General features: G+C 41.7%; 2 protein-coding genes across 4 annotated transcripts in view; one reads left to right on the top strand and one right to left on the bottom strand.

The window, feature by feature from the left end:
• The window catches only part of FLT1 (fms related receptor tyrosine kinase 1), a 147,014-nt gene extending 144,421 nt beyond the window's left edge, over positions 1–2,593 (bottom strand). For 2 of the 3 annotated variants that reach the window (XM_083736105.1, XM_083736110.1), the window contains exon 1: positions 2,398–2,526. The gene's annotated coding sequence lies outside the window, so the exon portion shown is untranslated. The other variant, XM_083736108.1, reaches the window with a different exon arrangement.
• On the top strand, positions 2,564–14,317 carry POMP (proteasome maturation protein). Its single transcript, XM_083737612.1, has 6 exons — positions 2,564–2,664; positions 6,118–6,215; positions 9,886–9,946; positions 12,122–12,223; positions 12,927–13,020; positions 13,803–14,317. The coding sequence occupies exons 1-6, from the start codon at positions 2,662–2,664 to the stop codon at positions 13,868–13,870; spliced, it is 426 nt and encodes a 141-aa protein (XP_083593738.1). The 5' UTR covers positions 2,564–2,661; the 3' UTR covers positions 13,871–14,317.
• Positions 14,318–16,524: the final 2,207 nt, after the last annotated feature.

The following is a 16,524-nucleotide window of genomic DNA, read 5'->3' as shown; positions in this document are numbered from 1 at the left end:
ACCCCAGTCAAACTTGCAAAAATCTATCATTTGCCCGATAATAAATGTTGTGACGTGGGGTTTGTGATTTCAGCTCTCTTGACATAATATGCTGGAGACAGTTCTCTAGTAACACTTCTTTATTAAAGCAAACAAGACTCAGACTTGAGGAGGGGAGAGCTACATTTATAGGGACAGGGAACAAGCTAGAAAGGATACATTTTGGAGGGAACAATCTCAGGCAATCACAGTCCTGCCTTTTGGAGGAAACCAATAAGACAGAGGATCCAAATACAGCAGCTTAAATGAACCAATAGTAGCTGTACCCTCTGGAACCAAAAGGCAGTTACTTTACCCTAATGCAATACAGACAATAATAATACAGATATAAAATCCTTTGACTCAATACACAACAATAAATGTTGGAAATGTAAAGAAACTGAAGGGACATTCTTTCACCTTTGGTGGACGTGCCCAAGGATTAAGGCTTTCTGGGAGATGATATATAATGAACTGAAAAAGGTATTTAAGTATACCTTCTTGAAGAAACCAGAGGCCTTTCTCCTGGGTATGGTCGGCCAATTGGTGTCAAAGAAGGACAGAACCTTTTTTATGTACGCCACAGCAGCAGCAAGAGTACTCATTGCAAAGCATTGGAAGACACAAGATCTACCCACCTTGGAAGAATGGCAGATGCAAGTAATAGATTATATGGAAATGGCTGAAATGACCGGCAGAATTCGAGATCAAGCAGAAGAGCAGGTGGAAGAGGACTGGAAGAAGTTTAAAGTCTACCTACAAAAACACTGTAAAATTTTTGAGTGTTGAGGACATTGAAAAGGAAAAGAAGGGGTTCTAGTGTCTAAGTTAATAAGACTACAAAGGGAGGGACTAAGAATGAAAATGAATAAAGAATGATCTTGCTGAACTAATTATTACATAGAATACAAGATCGGGAGGCGGGTGGAAGTAAGGAAAATAAGGTTTTGAAGGGTATAATTGGAAAGTGAGCTTTTTTTTCTATGCTAAAATTTCTTTTTTCTCTTTTTTTTGGTCTATGTTCTTTTTTTCTTTAGTAATGTTTGTGGATTTTTATATTGGAATGGAAATTTGCTTTTTTGTTCTTTGTGTGTGTGTGTAAAACTCAATAAAATATTATATTAAAAAAAAAAAAGACATGTCTGGACTTTGAGAGTATTGAACCAGTAGTGGAATCATCTTATTAAACAGAGGTTCTTCTTTGTGGAGGCAGATGCACTGTGTGCACACTAATGTCATTTATTTCTGAGGCTCATAATTCTGAATCAAATTTCCACCTGCTCAGGCTGGGTCACGCCAAATTTGATTAGGCAGAATAATACCTGCCCCCTTAAAAACGTCAAAAATTATTTACATTCTACTGTCTCTCAAGTGCATTTAACTCCCCCCTCTGGGGGAACTCACAGGAACTCCGTCCCGGCACCTCTCAGGTGAGCACCATTACCATTCTCGGAGAACAAAGGAGTTGTTCATTGCGAGTTGGGGCACCTCTTTTTGTAGAAAAATAGCACTGGGCCTAAGCATGACCTTTAATATAGCAAAAGAAGTGGCTTTGTGCCAGAGGATACCTGGGTGGGCCCTTTCCCCTCACCTGAGAGCAATAATAGAGTGGTGTGTGAGCAGAAGCAAGAGGGAGAGCCATGCTTGTTTTCTGCTCTCATCCAACCAAGGCTGTGTGACTATGGGACAAGCAAGGCATTGTGGGGTGTCAATGCTAAGCGCCCCTGCATGGTAGGCTCAGGTTATGTGTGTAAAATGAACCATATATCATAAAAACACCACAGTCTCCACTGAACAGAGATTGAGGTGGCATGCAACTGTGTCGTTGTTTTTTGGCAGCCCAGGTTTGAACACGTTACTGAAGTAGGACGCTTAAGAGTGGCCAGTAGAAAGAATATCCGCTTTATTGATTTTTACAGTGTATTGGTATTATACAAAACTTGTTACTCGCTTTTCATTGTGAAAGCACCTCCAAGCAGGATACAATACCAAGATGGTAACACAGCAAAATCAAACAATTAAAGCAAACAAGCCAGAACGCGTTGACTTAAGCAGCCACTTGCAAAGAGCAGCTGAACCCTTTCTGAGGTGTTCCAAGGTTGCGCTGAGGTATTTTTTTGTCCGAGTTTTCACTGGCGCCAACACGTTATTTTCAATTATAGGGCTATAACGCTTTCTTGGTCGCTTAAGCGTTTTTAAAGGGCTGTTACTCGTCTCTGAACCGCTGCTTTTGTTTCTCAGCTTAAAATAAAAAAGTAAGCTTAAAAAAATGCCTCACACGTCGCCTTTATTTCGTTTTACTGGTGTTCTGCTGTCGCGCTCCGTACCGGGGCGCTTCAGACAGTTGTAATGTTATTATCAGCTAGGGGAGTATTGAACCTTTGACGCTGAGGGAAGAGCTGCGGGCGAAAGAAGGGAAACACCGCGCGCCGCTCCCCTCACGCTCCCTCGACACGACGCCGAGAGGCGGGAGCCGTCCTCTCTTTCGGCGCCAGGACGAGCCGTTTACCTCGCCGGCCTTCGCTCGTTCCCGCCCGAGCTTTAACACTTCTCGCGAGAGCCATCCTGTGCGCACGCACGCGCGACGTCACTGCCCTCGCTCGTAGCTGGCGGAAGGAAGAGGGAGCGAGTGACGGTGCAAAGATGGTAAGCGGCATTCAGTCAAGGAACGTGGTCTTGGGGCCGGGTCACCCCGGGGGCGTCAGGCGAATTGGCGTCACGATAGCCGGGCGGGGGAATCCGGAGGGGGGGGGTCCTCTCTCTATCTCTATCCGCCTCACGAACATAAGAAGCTGCCTTAATGCCGAGTCAGAGCCGTTGGTCCACGCAGCTCGGTATTGTCCGCACTGACTGGCAGCGGCTCCCCGGGGTTTCAGGTTACGGTCCCTCCTAGGCCCACCTGGAAGTGCCGGGGACTGAACTCGGAGCTTTCTGCGTGCGAAGGGGGTGCCCTCCTCACTCAGCTGCGACCCTCCCTCTCTCTCGAGTCGCGGCCGGGCTGAGGCTGGCCTGGGGGATCCTAGTGAGAGATGCCCCCCCCCCGCGCACACTTCGCATTGAAGCCCCCTCTCTTTCCCTCCCGAAATGCGTTGTCTGGAAGGGGTTCCCGCCTGCTGAATTCCCCGGGCGTCCAGACGTGTCCATTCTTTATGACAATAAAGAATCTATCTATCTATCTATCTTCACCGTGAAGAGGGAGCTGGGAATTCATGGCCTGGACGCTGCTATAAGTGGATGTGGCAGTGCCGGATTTACTTGTAAACTAAAGAAGCTATAGCTTAGGGGCCCCACTCTCTTGGGGCCCCAAAAAAAATTAAAGGAAAAAAAAGCTAGATGTACATTTCCAAAATAAAAAATAAAAATAAAACCTACATACAGCAATAGTGTTTTGTGTTGGGTAGGCTCCTATGATCTAAGTAGTGGGCCCCACATATAGCATGTATTCAACACAAAAAACCGACAATTTGTTGTTGACAAAGGACAGCTAGACATATAAAGGGCCCCATTACCTTCAGTAGTTTAGGGCCTCATCAAACCTAAATCCAGCCCTGGATGTGCCCTTTGAGATTTATTTATTTTTAAAACATTGGTTCCAGTTTCTCTTTTGCTTCTCTCTGTCCAGATTTCCCTTTTTATCACAGTTACTCAGCAACCTCACTTATTTGTATTTACTGGAGTAATGCTCTTGAGTAGGATTGTAGCCTTTTTCTTTATGTGTGGGCGGGGGGGGGGGGGGCTTTAATACATAAATGTAGCTGGTGAAACTTCTCCCACCAAGTCACTCTGTGCCAAAAAAGCATCACTTGCTAAATTTCTGTATGGTTTTTCCTGAGATGGAGAGGTGTAATTTTTTTCTTCGCTAGTCATATTTCTGCACAGTAGGCTTTTGTCAAAAGCACAGAGGAAGAAAAAAGATCAGCTGGTGTCAGATACATCTGGCATCCTCCTTTGTATTCCCCATGAACTACAGGTGGCGAATTCTATACAATAGAGTACAGATATTGACTTTTCCAGCACCAGGCTGTCAGTGAGGTGTAGTGGAGAATATAGCAAACATCCATATAATTTAAATTCATAGCAAGAAGAAATGGTAAACAGAACAGCCACAGGTAGAAACATTCCAATTAAAGATAAAAAGGAATTGCATTGTGGGGTAATTGCATTGTGGGGTTATCATATACATGTTGTTGCTTGGGTTCACCATTGGTGTAATGGGTAGAAAGAGTTGTCACAATTGATGTAGAAAGTACAGGGCTGAAATGCACTATCAACACCTGGCTATCACCTGGCACTATCAACATAACTTAAGGGATGGTGTAATATTTTTAAGGGGGGGAAATTAACCCACTCCAGAGCAACAAAATACATTTCCTCTGTTATGGGCCTACTCTTCATTTGCCAGTGTTGCTGGGTCACTGTCTACTGGCTATTCCAAAGATTTTGCAGGCTTACTTTGCAAACATCTCACTTCCACAGGGAAGCAATAGAACAGTTGTGTCAGTGTCGCTGTCGGAGGGATTTCCTGCAGTTCAGTCCTTTTATTTACTTAATCTATCCAATTTCAGACCCTGTGCTGTGATAATTCAGCTTGCTTTTAATTTATGCACTCCAAATATTTGCAAAATGGAGGTGTATGTTTGTGTAAAGGAAGCGCCTGGAGATTCCAGCCAGGATTGTGTGTGGTGCAAAAAACTATACAGACTTATTGCAAGAGACACAAACAATGTACAACTAAAATAAACAAGAAAAGCTGATGGTGGGAAAGGAAACAGAAATGCTGCTTATACTTGCTGGAATCCTGACTTCTAGTCCAGTCTCCTGTCCGGTAGCCCATATTGCGTCAGTTTGTATGTCTGTTCATAAATCAGTCTGTTATGTATCCCCTCACCTTTTTTGTGGACTTTTTTTTCCTGGTTTTTGTCTACTGCGGTGTATTATTAATAGTAAATAACTGCTCACAACTGCATGTAAAGTTCCAAAAATGTGTTAGAGTCTGATCTCTTTCATAGAGAAGAAATTGATATGCTGGACAGAACAATGGAGAATAATAGTGTTCTCTCTGTGTTACAAATATTAACTAAGCTGATTTTAGGCCCACTATTTCTGTTGCTTTATTTTTCTTATCTCTGCAGAATTAACATTGTAACACATTTATTTCTTAAGCACATTCTTGAAATCAAGAGGCAAGCAGAGTACCCAATATAAAAGGCCTGACAGTGCTCATTTTTCTCTTCCCACCTGCTTTGTACAATTGATGGAAGAATGCCTTTTTCCAAACCAGGTGGGCAGACTGGCACCTGGGGATTAGTAGGAAAGTGCTTACATTTTCATTAGCAACAGTCTGGTTGACCTAGGTTTGCTATATTAGAATTGCTTTTGGAGAGTTTGGTCAGAAGACCACTTCAAGAGCATCAGAGTGAGATTTAGAACATGAAGAACAAAGCAGTGTTCAGCAAATTAGAATACTTACATGCAAGACACCTGAGAGATTGTATTTGGGTTTAAACTCTTTTACATACCATGAGCAGCAAGTAAGTGTTATTGGGGACCACCATGATGAAGCCATTTATAGACAGTTTGAGAATAAATCACAGTGGATTATAGTAATAATTTTATTATTTATGCCCCGCCCATCTGGCTGGGTATATTCCCCAAACTGAAATTTGTGTCCATATTTGGTAGATGAAGTAACTTTGGGAGTCAGCACGCATGTATTGCTTTATTTTCTACAGGTCTTGTCTGCCTTCTAAAGTAGCCTAAATTTTGATTGGTGTGATCTCTAGTTAACAAAGTTACTAAATTAGACCCCATGGGTGGGATTCATCTAAGAAGCCCCGTGCAAGGTCTTCTGCTTGCACAGAGGGATTTTGCCTTTCTCTCCATGCCCCCTAGCATTGGCGCTGGGAGAGTTGGGAGCACCCCCAGAACAGTGCAGTTGGGAATCATTCTGTCCAGCAAGCTGAAACGCTTGCACAGAGGGAACATTTATAGTAGCGCAAAATTGAATTCCACCTCTTGAAAACAAATGTATCTAGCAGCAGTCATTTTGAAAGCATTCTTGAGTTGTACATTCCTAATAGTAACTTATCTCCGTTTCAGAATACCAGAGCATTTGGATCTCAACTGAAGGACTGTGTTCCAGTTTCTGATTTTTCAGCTGCTGGAGCATTTGAAAGCTGCGATGTGATAAATAGAGGGTAAGCACTAGAAAGCCATTGAAATACTTTGGTGAATTCCTTGTGTGCCTTGATGACGGAGATCCAAAGTGTGTTAGAAATGGTTTTTCTCTGCCTCCTGGATGAATTGTGTCCTTGGTCTGCTTTTCTTCAAGTGGGTTGTGCAGAGGTGGCTTGGTCAAGACTGTTGAGAGGAGAGAGGAAAAAGAAGCTCTCACTTCCCCACTCGCAAATGAATCCCATCAGTCTGCAGCAGTGCTTACCTGGGAAGGTGGTGAGCCCCAAATAGGCTATCTCCACCTCTTCTATCCATCTTGGATGAAGGACTGCAGTAAGAGAAGTCCCCACCCTGCACCTCTGACTTCAAAAGGAAAGGGAGCTCATCTCTCCCACGTGGGCTGGGCAGTTCCTTAGATACAAAACATTTGTTTACTAAATATTTGCATGAGGTGATCTTCCAAAGTTACACCCAGTTATTTGTCTTCATAAATTTATTGACAGTAGGAGCCTTAAATATACATTCTTTCCACAGAATTGTGGAACTAAAACTGGATCCATCCAAGATTTTGTGTCCGTCTCCAGAGCGCTTCCTGCTTGCCTGAAGTGGAGGAGCCAGTTCAGCCTCTTGAACTGGGTGGAAAGCTCTTTGCCTTCCTTCCTCCAGAAGCAGACAGAACTGCAGTTTCCCAGCAGCCTGCCTCATGGAATGAAGGGACCACGTGAATGTCAGAGCTCCTACATAGCGGGAACAGGGTGAACTTGGTTTGGCCTAGTTTGAAGGTGGAATTTAGAAACTGATCCCATTCCCCTGAGACTCTCGGCAGAATCATTTCCATAGGTTAGGCTTGACAAGAAGAGAACTCTCTTCTGTCAAAACAGACCAGTGGCAGCATTAATCCGTAAACAGACCCTGTGTTGCAATATAGACAAGCTGAACAAAATAACAACACGATGGCAATGGCCAATAATAATGGCACTAAACACTATTTATAGACTAATACAAATGATCAGAAATTGCAACCAAAGTCTCTAAATCTTCTTAACCAGTTGCGGTAGAATAATTCAAAAGTTCGATATATGCATAATCTGTCACCAAATGTCACCGGAACAGAGTTTCCGGATAGCCAATCTGTTTCGTTCAATGTCTGGCTGATGAAGAATTGATCAAGATTGAATTATTCTTCCGTGACTGGTTAAGAAGATTTAGAGACTTTGATTGCAATTTCTGATCATTTGTATTAGTCTATAAATAGTGTTTAGTGCCATTGTTATTGACCATCGTGTTGTGTTTTTTGTTCAGTGGCAGCATTAGGCATGCAGCGCTTCTGCATATATGTGGGCAATCATTCCACTAAATACGTAGGCAAGGCACTAGGACTAGTTAAAATAAACCATAGCTCTTTCTTTGAGATGTTTCGTGAAATGACAGCCAACATGTTGAGCTATATATTTGCTATCAAATGTAATTGATAGGATGGACAATAATGTCCTAAGTAATCTTTTTTTACATTGCCCCTGTGATTTCCTCACATGTGGCATTAAACAAATCTGAATTTATATATTTAAACCTGCAATATTCCTTACAGTTTTGGCAATTTAAAATGTATACCCTGTACAATTTCTCCAAGCTAATATCTCATTTATTTAATGGATATTTTGCAACCACAGAAAGAATACAGGCAGAAGAAGGCAGTCATTTATACTATCTGCATCCAGGGAGCTCATCCCTGATTATCAGTTAAATAAATCTTGCTCTGCTCCCCTGTATGTTGTAGGTATTTTAAGAACCTTCTCTGGGGACACCGCTTGTTTATACTGGACTTTTGTCAGGCTTGTTGGACACCACCAAAACACCATGCAAGGAGCATGCATGCTTCTGTGGCGACACTGCAGAGTAAACACTACAGTGGTGATCAAGTTTTATTTCAGAAAAATTGTCCGCCATTGTTTATTACTTTTAATGAAAATATGCTGTGCCTTTCTAACTCAAGGGACCTTCCAGAATTGTCATAAAGATACACAGACAAATAAGACCACCTGAAAAACAGATAAACAAAAAAGCATTGGAAGCTTTAAAATAGGAGACAGGAAAAAATACAAAAGTGGATGATCTTCTCGTGGATAAGCTTCAAGGTCCTTGCATAATGCTACAACCGTTTCTTGTTGAACTATTCAATTTCCCCTGTAATGTCATCTCAGGATATTTCTGAGCCGAAGATCCATTATGTGATTTTTCCTTAAGATGCCAAAGTGGACTTTGAATGCATGATGAATTCTGAGTCCTTGGATGGGTAAATGGGTACATTAAATGTAAATCTGAACATAAAAGGGCCGCTTACCCCTGTAAATTTTTTATTTTTCCTTTGAGATGTGAATTCCAATTTGCAATTATACTTACACAATATCTGACCAGTAACTTATTCAGTAGGTCAATAAACAACTGTGTAATGCATATTATTTCTGAGCATTTTAAGTTGTTTTTCTCTTGTTTTTACACTTGTTTTAATGTTTTTAAGTCACTTTGACTTCATCTTTCTGGAAAAAGCAACCAAATAATACATGAATAAGGCCAGATCGAAGATAAATTGGGCTCAATCAAAGCGTAGTATATCCTGTATTGCCCTATATACAGTTAACTTAGAGAAAGGTTCTTATTCATTACAGAATTTTCTAGGTGCTCAGTCAGAAGATTTTAAAATCAGATGGTTGCTAGTCATTATGGACAGGTTTGTTACATATCAAATAGCTTCAAATGGACTCGTTTTTGACTCAGAACAGTGTCAACTACCAGAAGTTTTTTAAAAAACAACTAAGTGAACTGTACAGTTTTAAGCTTCAATAATTTGCATTTCTGAAAATATAAATGTTCATCTTACTCTGGGTTTGTTCTATTTGTTTTTTTGTAATTTATATTCTGACTCAGATCCCTGAAAAAGAATGCAAAAATCATTGCTAAGGCTGACACGTAGTTGTACTCAGGTTGAGTGTGGTGACTGTTCATTTTGTTTTGCCTGTAAAATAAGAAAGGTAAAAAGTTTTATTATACATTAAACTAAAGCCAAAGTTGACAACTCACTCCTCTGCACACGAACTGACCCAGGCCCTATGATCATCATCCGAGGCCCTTCTTCATGTGCCCCCTACATGAGAGGTTCGGAGGGTGGCAAAGTGAAAACAGGCCTTTTTGGTGGTGTCTCACCATTTGTTGAAAGCTCTCCCTGAAGAGGCTCGCCTGGCACCTTCATTGCATATATTTAGGTGCCAGGCAAAAACATTTCTGGCCTTTTAAATGTGTTTATTGGATGTGGGGTGCTACTGGTTTGTTTTTGTTTTTATTATTATGTATTTTATGATTTATTTTGTATTTTTATTTTTTGAAGTGCCCAGCAAGCCTTGAATGAAGGGTGTTATACAAATTAAATAAATAAAAAAATAATAGCCCCACTGTAGATGGGGAGACTCACTTCCAAGAGAATATGCAAACAGGCATTAGACTTTACAGTATTTGTTTCCTGCACACACATAGCTGGTATCATTACGTCCACCCTACTAAAGAAGAGAAAATAGTTCTTTTATGTATTCTATGTCATTAATTCCACAAACCTTTACCTGGAATTGCTATCCAAAATATTTTGTGAATGATACTTTGAGATAAAACTTGCAGTACTAATACTGTACATTGTTTTTATAGCTTTACAAATGTGAAGAGTGAACTTTTCCCTGTTCATCCTTTGGAACTATCAGAGAAAAATGTAAGTACACTTCAACTTTTTAGACCGTGGACTGTAAACAGCGCAAGTGGTATACAGTTGCCCCATATCTTACGCCAGGGGTAATGTGTATATGTGAAAACCATGTGCACCCAAAACTGTGTTGCCATTGGATTTGCCCCACAGCTAGCTGTTGAGGGTAAGGTAGCTGGTGAGAAGAAGAGAAAAAGAGAACTCCTGTCAATCCTAGAGCCAGAGCGCTAAGTGGGCCTTGCCTGGGAAACAAGGACGAGAGCTTAAAATCTCTTTTTGTGCTGAATCTGCTTGGAGTTACTTGGCGGAAAAACAGTTCGATACACTCTTGGCCTTGCTTCTCAGGCAAGGCCTGCTTGGTGTGCTGGCTCTGGGAATGTTAGGGATGCTCTCAGGGGACAGTCCATCTTCCTGTGGGATTTATTGCCCATGCATAGTTAAAATCATGCAAGTTAAATATGTGTGTGACGTGGCCATACTATACACTTTTTCAGTTAACAGTGGATAAAAAGGTAAAGGTAAAGGGACCCGTGACAGTTAGGTCCACTCGTGACCGACTCTGGGGTTGCAGAGCTCAACTCAATTTATTGGCCAAGGGAGCCGGCGTACAGCTTCCGGGTCATGTGGCCAGCATGACTAACTCGCTTCTGGCAAACCAGAGCAGCGCACAGAAATGCCGTTTACCTTCCCGCCTGAGCGGTACCTATTTATCTACTTGCACTTTGACGTGCTTTCGAACTGCTGGGTTGGCAGGAGCAGGGACCGAGCAATGGGAGCTCACCCCGTCGTGGGGATTCGAACCTCCAACATTCTGATTGGCAATTCCTAGGCTCTGTGGTGTAACCCACAGTGCCACCCACGTCCCTAACAGTGGATAGAAAACTTTTAATTTTACAGGACAGATACTTTTCTAACACTTTGCTCCAGCTGAGTTTAGGGGGCGAAACTGAAACCTAAAGGCTGCGCTCCCAAAGCTACTTTCATAGGAGTAAACCCAGTTGGGATTGGTGGGACTTCTGATCAATGTATGGGATTATATTTTCAGTTGGCGGTCTTCCCTATTGGAAAGCTTTCAACCCATCTTGAAAGGGCAGATCCAAGCTGGTTGAACAGTGCATGATGAGCAGTACAGAAGGGTGGCATAGGAGGTGGCACAGAAATAATGTGGTTATTGTAGTTCATAAATTGATGTATATTAACAGAGGGTCTTGAAAAGAGATTTGAAGGGGGAAAAGAAATTCATATTGGCAGCATGAGGAGCAAAATGTTAGCAGCCACAATGATGAATGTGGGAGAGAGAGACAGTGGGGTTGATATGTGACTCAATAAGGAAAGGAAGAAAGGAAAGTTGAAACAGGGAGATGTCATGAGGCAGAAGCATAGAGGCTGTCTGCCTTTATCCTCAAATCTCCACAATGGCTCAAACATGCATTAATATTTTCTTCTTGTTTACACACTCTGTTCAACAGTGGAGCCTGGAAGAAGCAAAATAATCTTTTTAAATGCTTTTACTTACCACCCTTTTTGTCAGTGTAACTTATGGTGGGTTGTTAGGTCACATGAATGAGCTGAATGGAGTTCAGAATATGGGTCAGTCTCCTCCTTCCCCATCCTGCCATTTCCCAGGAACAGCCCCTTTTCAGGACTTACCTCAGCCTCAGGCGGGATAGAGAATTTAGGCCAGCATATCTCCAGCTGAGCCAGGATGAGTCAGACCTGCTCATTCCAAACTCCTCTCATTTCATTGAATCTTGGGTTTGGAATGCTCCCACAATGGGCTTGGATAGTCAGATGGATGGAACACTCAAGCATCTATAAGATGGCAAATAAACACACACCCATCCCTCACACACACCCTTCTGTAATTTGTCAGATGTTAGCATTCCTTCAATACTGAAAGTAATTCATTTAACATTAACATGAATGGGATTTGGGTTATTTGGCAGTATTTTACTTTCACCATGAGGTGGAGTCAGATGTACTCTGCTTGCCAGAAACAGCATGTTGTGGTGGATTGATAAGGGTGCGTATAAATTCCAGTTTTTCTTTGAATGGGTAGAAGTATTTAAAGTAAGCTAGGAAAATACATTTATGTGAAGCATTATAAACATTTTTTAACAAGGGAAGTCACATTTCCCCAATTGTTCTAGAACACAAGTATATTCTTAACACTTTGTTTTGTAGTTTACCTTGAATCAAGATAAGATGAATTTTTCTACTCTAAGAAATATTCAAGGGCTGCATGCACCGCTGAAGCTGCAAATGGAATTCAAAGCAGTGAAGCAGGTATGCTTTTTCATTTGTTTTCAGTAATTTGTTTTGCCCAGCATAATGTTTTAAAAGCACCTGATAAAATAGCATTAGCTTCTTACTGGTTTTAATGATTAAGACTTAAAACCACTGTAACATCAGTGATTCATTTGAACTGAGAAAGCCCCGGAGTTGAACCCTTTGAACCGGGGGGAGTGGAGATAAAGGGGAAGATCTGAGTCATTTTTCTCATAATCATCTTGTCACATAGGACTGTCACCTGATTAAATTAATCTTGCATCACAATCCTGTGTATGTTTACTTGGATGTAAGCCCCAATAAGAGGTTTATTTTCAGGTAAGAACACATAGGATTGCACCACTAGTTAATTAACCATTATCAGTTTATTCAATTAAGTCTACATAAATAGGTATATTATAAACTAGCACCATTGAACTCAACAGGTCCTTCTTTTCTGTAGACACATATAAGATTGTACTTATGATCAAGCAAGGCTTCATGTTGCAACTATAACAGACCTGGATAGCTCAGCTGGTTAGAGCATGGTGCTGATAATACCAATGTTGTGGGTTTGATCCCCGTATGGGACAACTGCATATTCCTGCATTGCAGGGGGTTGGAATAGATTATCTTCAAGGTCCCTCATTTGGGTAGTAATTACGCATGCACAGTTTATTTGTTGAACGAAATCTCCCTGACCAACTGTTGTACTTTATAGGCCCAGCGTCTTCCTTTCCTTAATAGTTCTAACCTGTCCCTGGATATCTTGAAAGGCAACTATGACTGCATTGGTTTTGAGGATATTCTGAACGGTAAGGAAAATTCCAAAAAATTGGGAGAAATCTAGTATTTTAAAGCTACAGGGAAGAAAATGGATCGTAAAGATCACAAGACATCTCTAAACCTCAGGCCCTGTTCAAAGGTTGCTGCATCAATATGAAAACCACTTTTCACATGCTGGGGTCCCACTATGTAGCTATGTGCTACACATGACTGTTGCAACTGTGTTACTGGGAAACAACTGCATTTTTTTGTGCATTTATATCCCACTATACTTTTTTCATGGAATCCCAAGACTACATATATGTGGCTTCCAATCTAAGCATTAAGCAGACCCAGACCTACTTAGCTTCAGCAAGATGGTGGCCTGTGTGCCTTCACACTGTACTATGGGATCCTCATGACCGGCCTGTAGCCTTCCCATAGGTAGCAGTGTCTGGTTGGCTGCTGTGAGGAAACAGGAGACACTCAATAGGCCTTCTGATACAGAAGGGCTTTTCTTACATGGGTGAGCCCAAGCAAGTGCCTATGCTTCGCATGAGTTCTCCACTGCTGATAAAAGGTTTAGTTAGAATTTATCACCTGTTGCCAAGGGAGAAAACACTGGCATCCGTCCAGGCCCTTTTCCCCAACCCTCCTACGCGAACAGTTAATTAGAGGTGTGCTGATCTGTTTTCAGTTCATGTGGGGTGCAGGGGGTTGAGTGGAGCAAATAGCGAGCCTTCTGCTGTACTTAGTTAAAAGTTGTATCTTGCATGATGATACTTGTTCTGTCAAAGTTGTGGATTACTAAAATATTAAACCTGTTTTCCAGATCCGGCACAGAGTGAAGTAATGGGAGATCCTCATCTTTTGGTTGAACACAAACTTGGTTTATTATAATGCACACATACTCCATCCTTCTGTTCATGAAAATGTTTCTTGCCTGTGTCCCTGTAGGTTCAAGTAAACCATATTAAACGATAGCCGTACAGCGCTTGTTTTGATACACACAATCTCTCACCTACCTTGATAAAAAGGCACATTAAATGCTTAAATATATTACTTTTGTTCTGTGTTTACTGTCAGTAGAAATGTCTTGTAATTGGGTATTTTTTAAAATTGGGAAATACATCTCTATTCAGGGCAATTACTGTTTCATATCTGCAACTGTGGAACTGTAGACATTAAAAAGTCTATAGAAAAAGGACATTTTAGATTGAATGTTCTTGTAAAAGAACCTTTTGCCATATATAACCCATGTATTTGCTGTTTAATCTTTCTTTCCTTGTGCTTGATGACTTGACATGCCATCTTTTAAAAACAATGAATAAAATTTTCTATAAATGCTGTGACTTTTCAAAATATTTAGTCATATCTCCGAAGTTCCTCACCTCAAGCAGCACCTGCTTCCATTACTGAGCCATTCCCTTTCACCTTAGCCTAGATCTGTTTACTCTGTTCACAACCAGAATTTACACCGGCCTAACTAGCTGGGATCCTCTACTTCCAACACCACTGCCCTGCCAGCTGAAATGCCACCCACCCTTCACAGATGGCACCCTTCCTCACTCATGTACAGAACACACAGGTCAACATACAGTGTTGACATCCATGTTGAGGTGCTGTCCTTTATTCCTTATGCACACAATAGGCAAGCAAGCTGCCAGGCAAACCAATCGGCACCAGTCTCTGTGTGCTCCATTACAGAAGAGCTGTAGCTTAGCAGTAGAACATTTGCTTTGCGTGCCGAAGGTGCCCGGTTCAGTCCCTGCCATCTCAAGGCAGACATGAGAGAGAACCACTGACAGACAGCGTAGGCAGCTTCCTTCCTCTCCCTTAATTCCAGTGCCCAACAAAGTGGTGTTACTGGTTATACTTCTAAAGTTGTTTCCACTGCATCTTGCTTATAACGCACCCATTTATCTACTCAAGTCTTCCCCATTTTTCCGAGGGGTCTGATTCATATGTGGTGTGCCTAGAGTTGTGAAGCCAGGTTTTAGAATTGTGAAGCCAGGTTTGATCCCCGTTCAACCACCACATTCACCTTGAGTCAGTCATTCTGCTCTCAGCCTAACCTCCCTTCAATAGAAAAGGTGGGTACTGTACTGGGTGTGCCAACTTGGGCTTCTTGGAGGAAATGTAATATACCAGCTAACAGTCCTATTCCCAGTGGTTGCCCTAGAGCAGAGCTTTCCAAACTCTTTGTTTTGTGACACATTAGTGTGTTGGCTGCAGTGTCCGGATGCGTCATGCAAATGCTCCATACGCTCCTCCTGGGGCTGGAAAAGGGTCAGTTTAACCTCTGGTTTGCTAGTAAAGCTGAATTCCTGTGTCATGAAATGATGCATGTCTAACAAGTTTGGAACACTCTGCCTCTAGAGCATGCTGCTCTGTAATAACGACATTCCCTCATCCTAAAGCCGTAATAATCAAAGGTTCTTGTAAGGAAAAGCAGCAAATGACAGGTCTCTTGAAAGCCAAGGGGAACCTTGGGACCAAATGGCAAAATGGGTGGACACCAGTGTACAGTAGGCTATGCAAGTCAGGTTTCCCCACAAACATCCACCCTCCATTTGGTTAAGCAAGAGGCAGTATCCCAATTCAAGGATTCCCTCCTGTGAAACAAAAGCACTTGAGGCTGGTGTGGAGTCTCAATGACTGAGTAGAGAAGCCTTGGGGGTTGTGTGGCTGTATTCCTCCCTCAGGCCTGAGAATTGCCACTCACGATTTATGTGGTGATGCTGTTTCATGACTACCTTCTGTTCTTTTTGCTTAACGCGAAATCAAAGTTTGGTTCCACAGGAATAAATGTTCCTCATGGAGACAACTTTGCCTCAGTGAAGGAGATGAATTCTTATCTTGGTTGGAAGCAATCGGTATGCATTCCTAAATACTTATGATGCTTTTGGACTTACCCAGTTTTAGTGTTTGAGCTGCCAGATACTTGACGATCCTCTTGCCTCGTGAAAGTGCAACACGTTTTGTGGGGTAGCCCGCAGGAAAGATAAAAGATGGAAAAGCTGTAGGATCTCATGTTCTTGAATTGCTTATTCACGACATGGAAATTTGAGCTAGTAAATTCCCAAGACTTCTTTGTCCTCCCTTTTTTTTTAAAGAATATTTCACTGCAATGAGAGAACTTCTCTTGGATAAAATATTTCAGTGTACGCTGGGAAGTATGAATTTTTTTTGCCTCATGTTAGCTTCAACTGTGGGCTAGTGTTTGCCAAAGCAAGAACATTTTTAAATGACAGCAGGGCTGTTGAGTTCATGAAAATGAACCTCCCATGCAAATGGTGTAACGTGTAAAGGGTACTGATTGTCTTAACTGAAGAAATAACCTTGTGGAAACCTCAAGGCTTTTAGAGGTCTTGCTTTGACAAAGTACATATTTATTTCTTACACTTCTCACATCCTAGGATGCAGCTCAAAGTCAAATTCTGAATTAGTCAGGTGTTTCCAGTTGAAAATTTAGTTGCATTATTCCCCCCCCCCAATATACAGAAAGTAAAAATACATTCAATAAATAATTTTTTTTAATAAACTTGTAATAC

This window comes from Podarcis gaigeae (assembly GCF_964106915.1).
Source record: "Podarcis gaigeae genome assembly, chromosome: 4".
Taxonomy (NCBI): Eukaryota; Metazoa; Chordata; class Lepidosauria; order Squamata; family Lacertidae; genus Podarcis; species Podarcis gaigeae.
This window is presented reverse-complemented; position numbering and strand designations above follow the sequence as displayed.

Coding starts and splice junctions, on each gene's coding strand:
- POMP (XM_083737612.1), top strand. Junction 12,224..12,926: donor AATTCAAAGCAGTGAAGCAG/GTATGCTTTTTC, acceptor TGTACTTTATAG/GCCCAGCGTCTTCCTTTCCT. Junction 13,021..13,802: donor TTTTGAGGATATTCTGAACG/GTAAGGAAAATT, acceptor CCTGTTTTCCAG/ATCCGGCACAGAGTGAAGTA.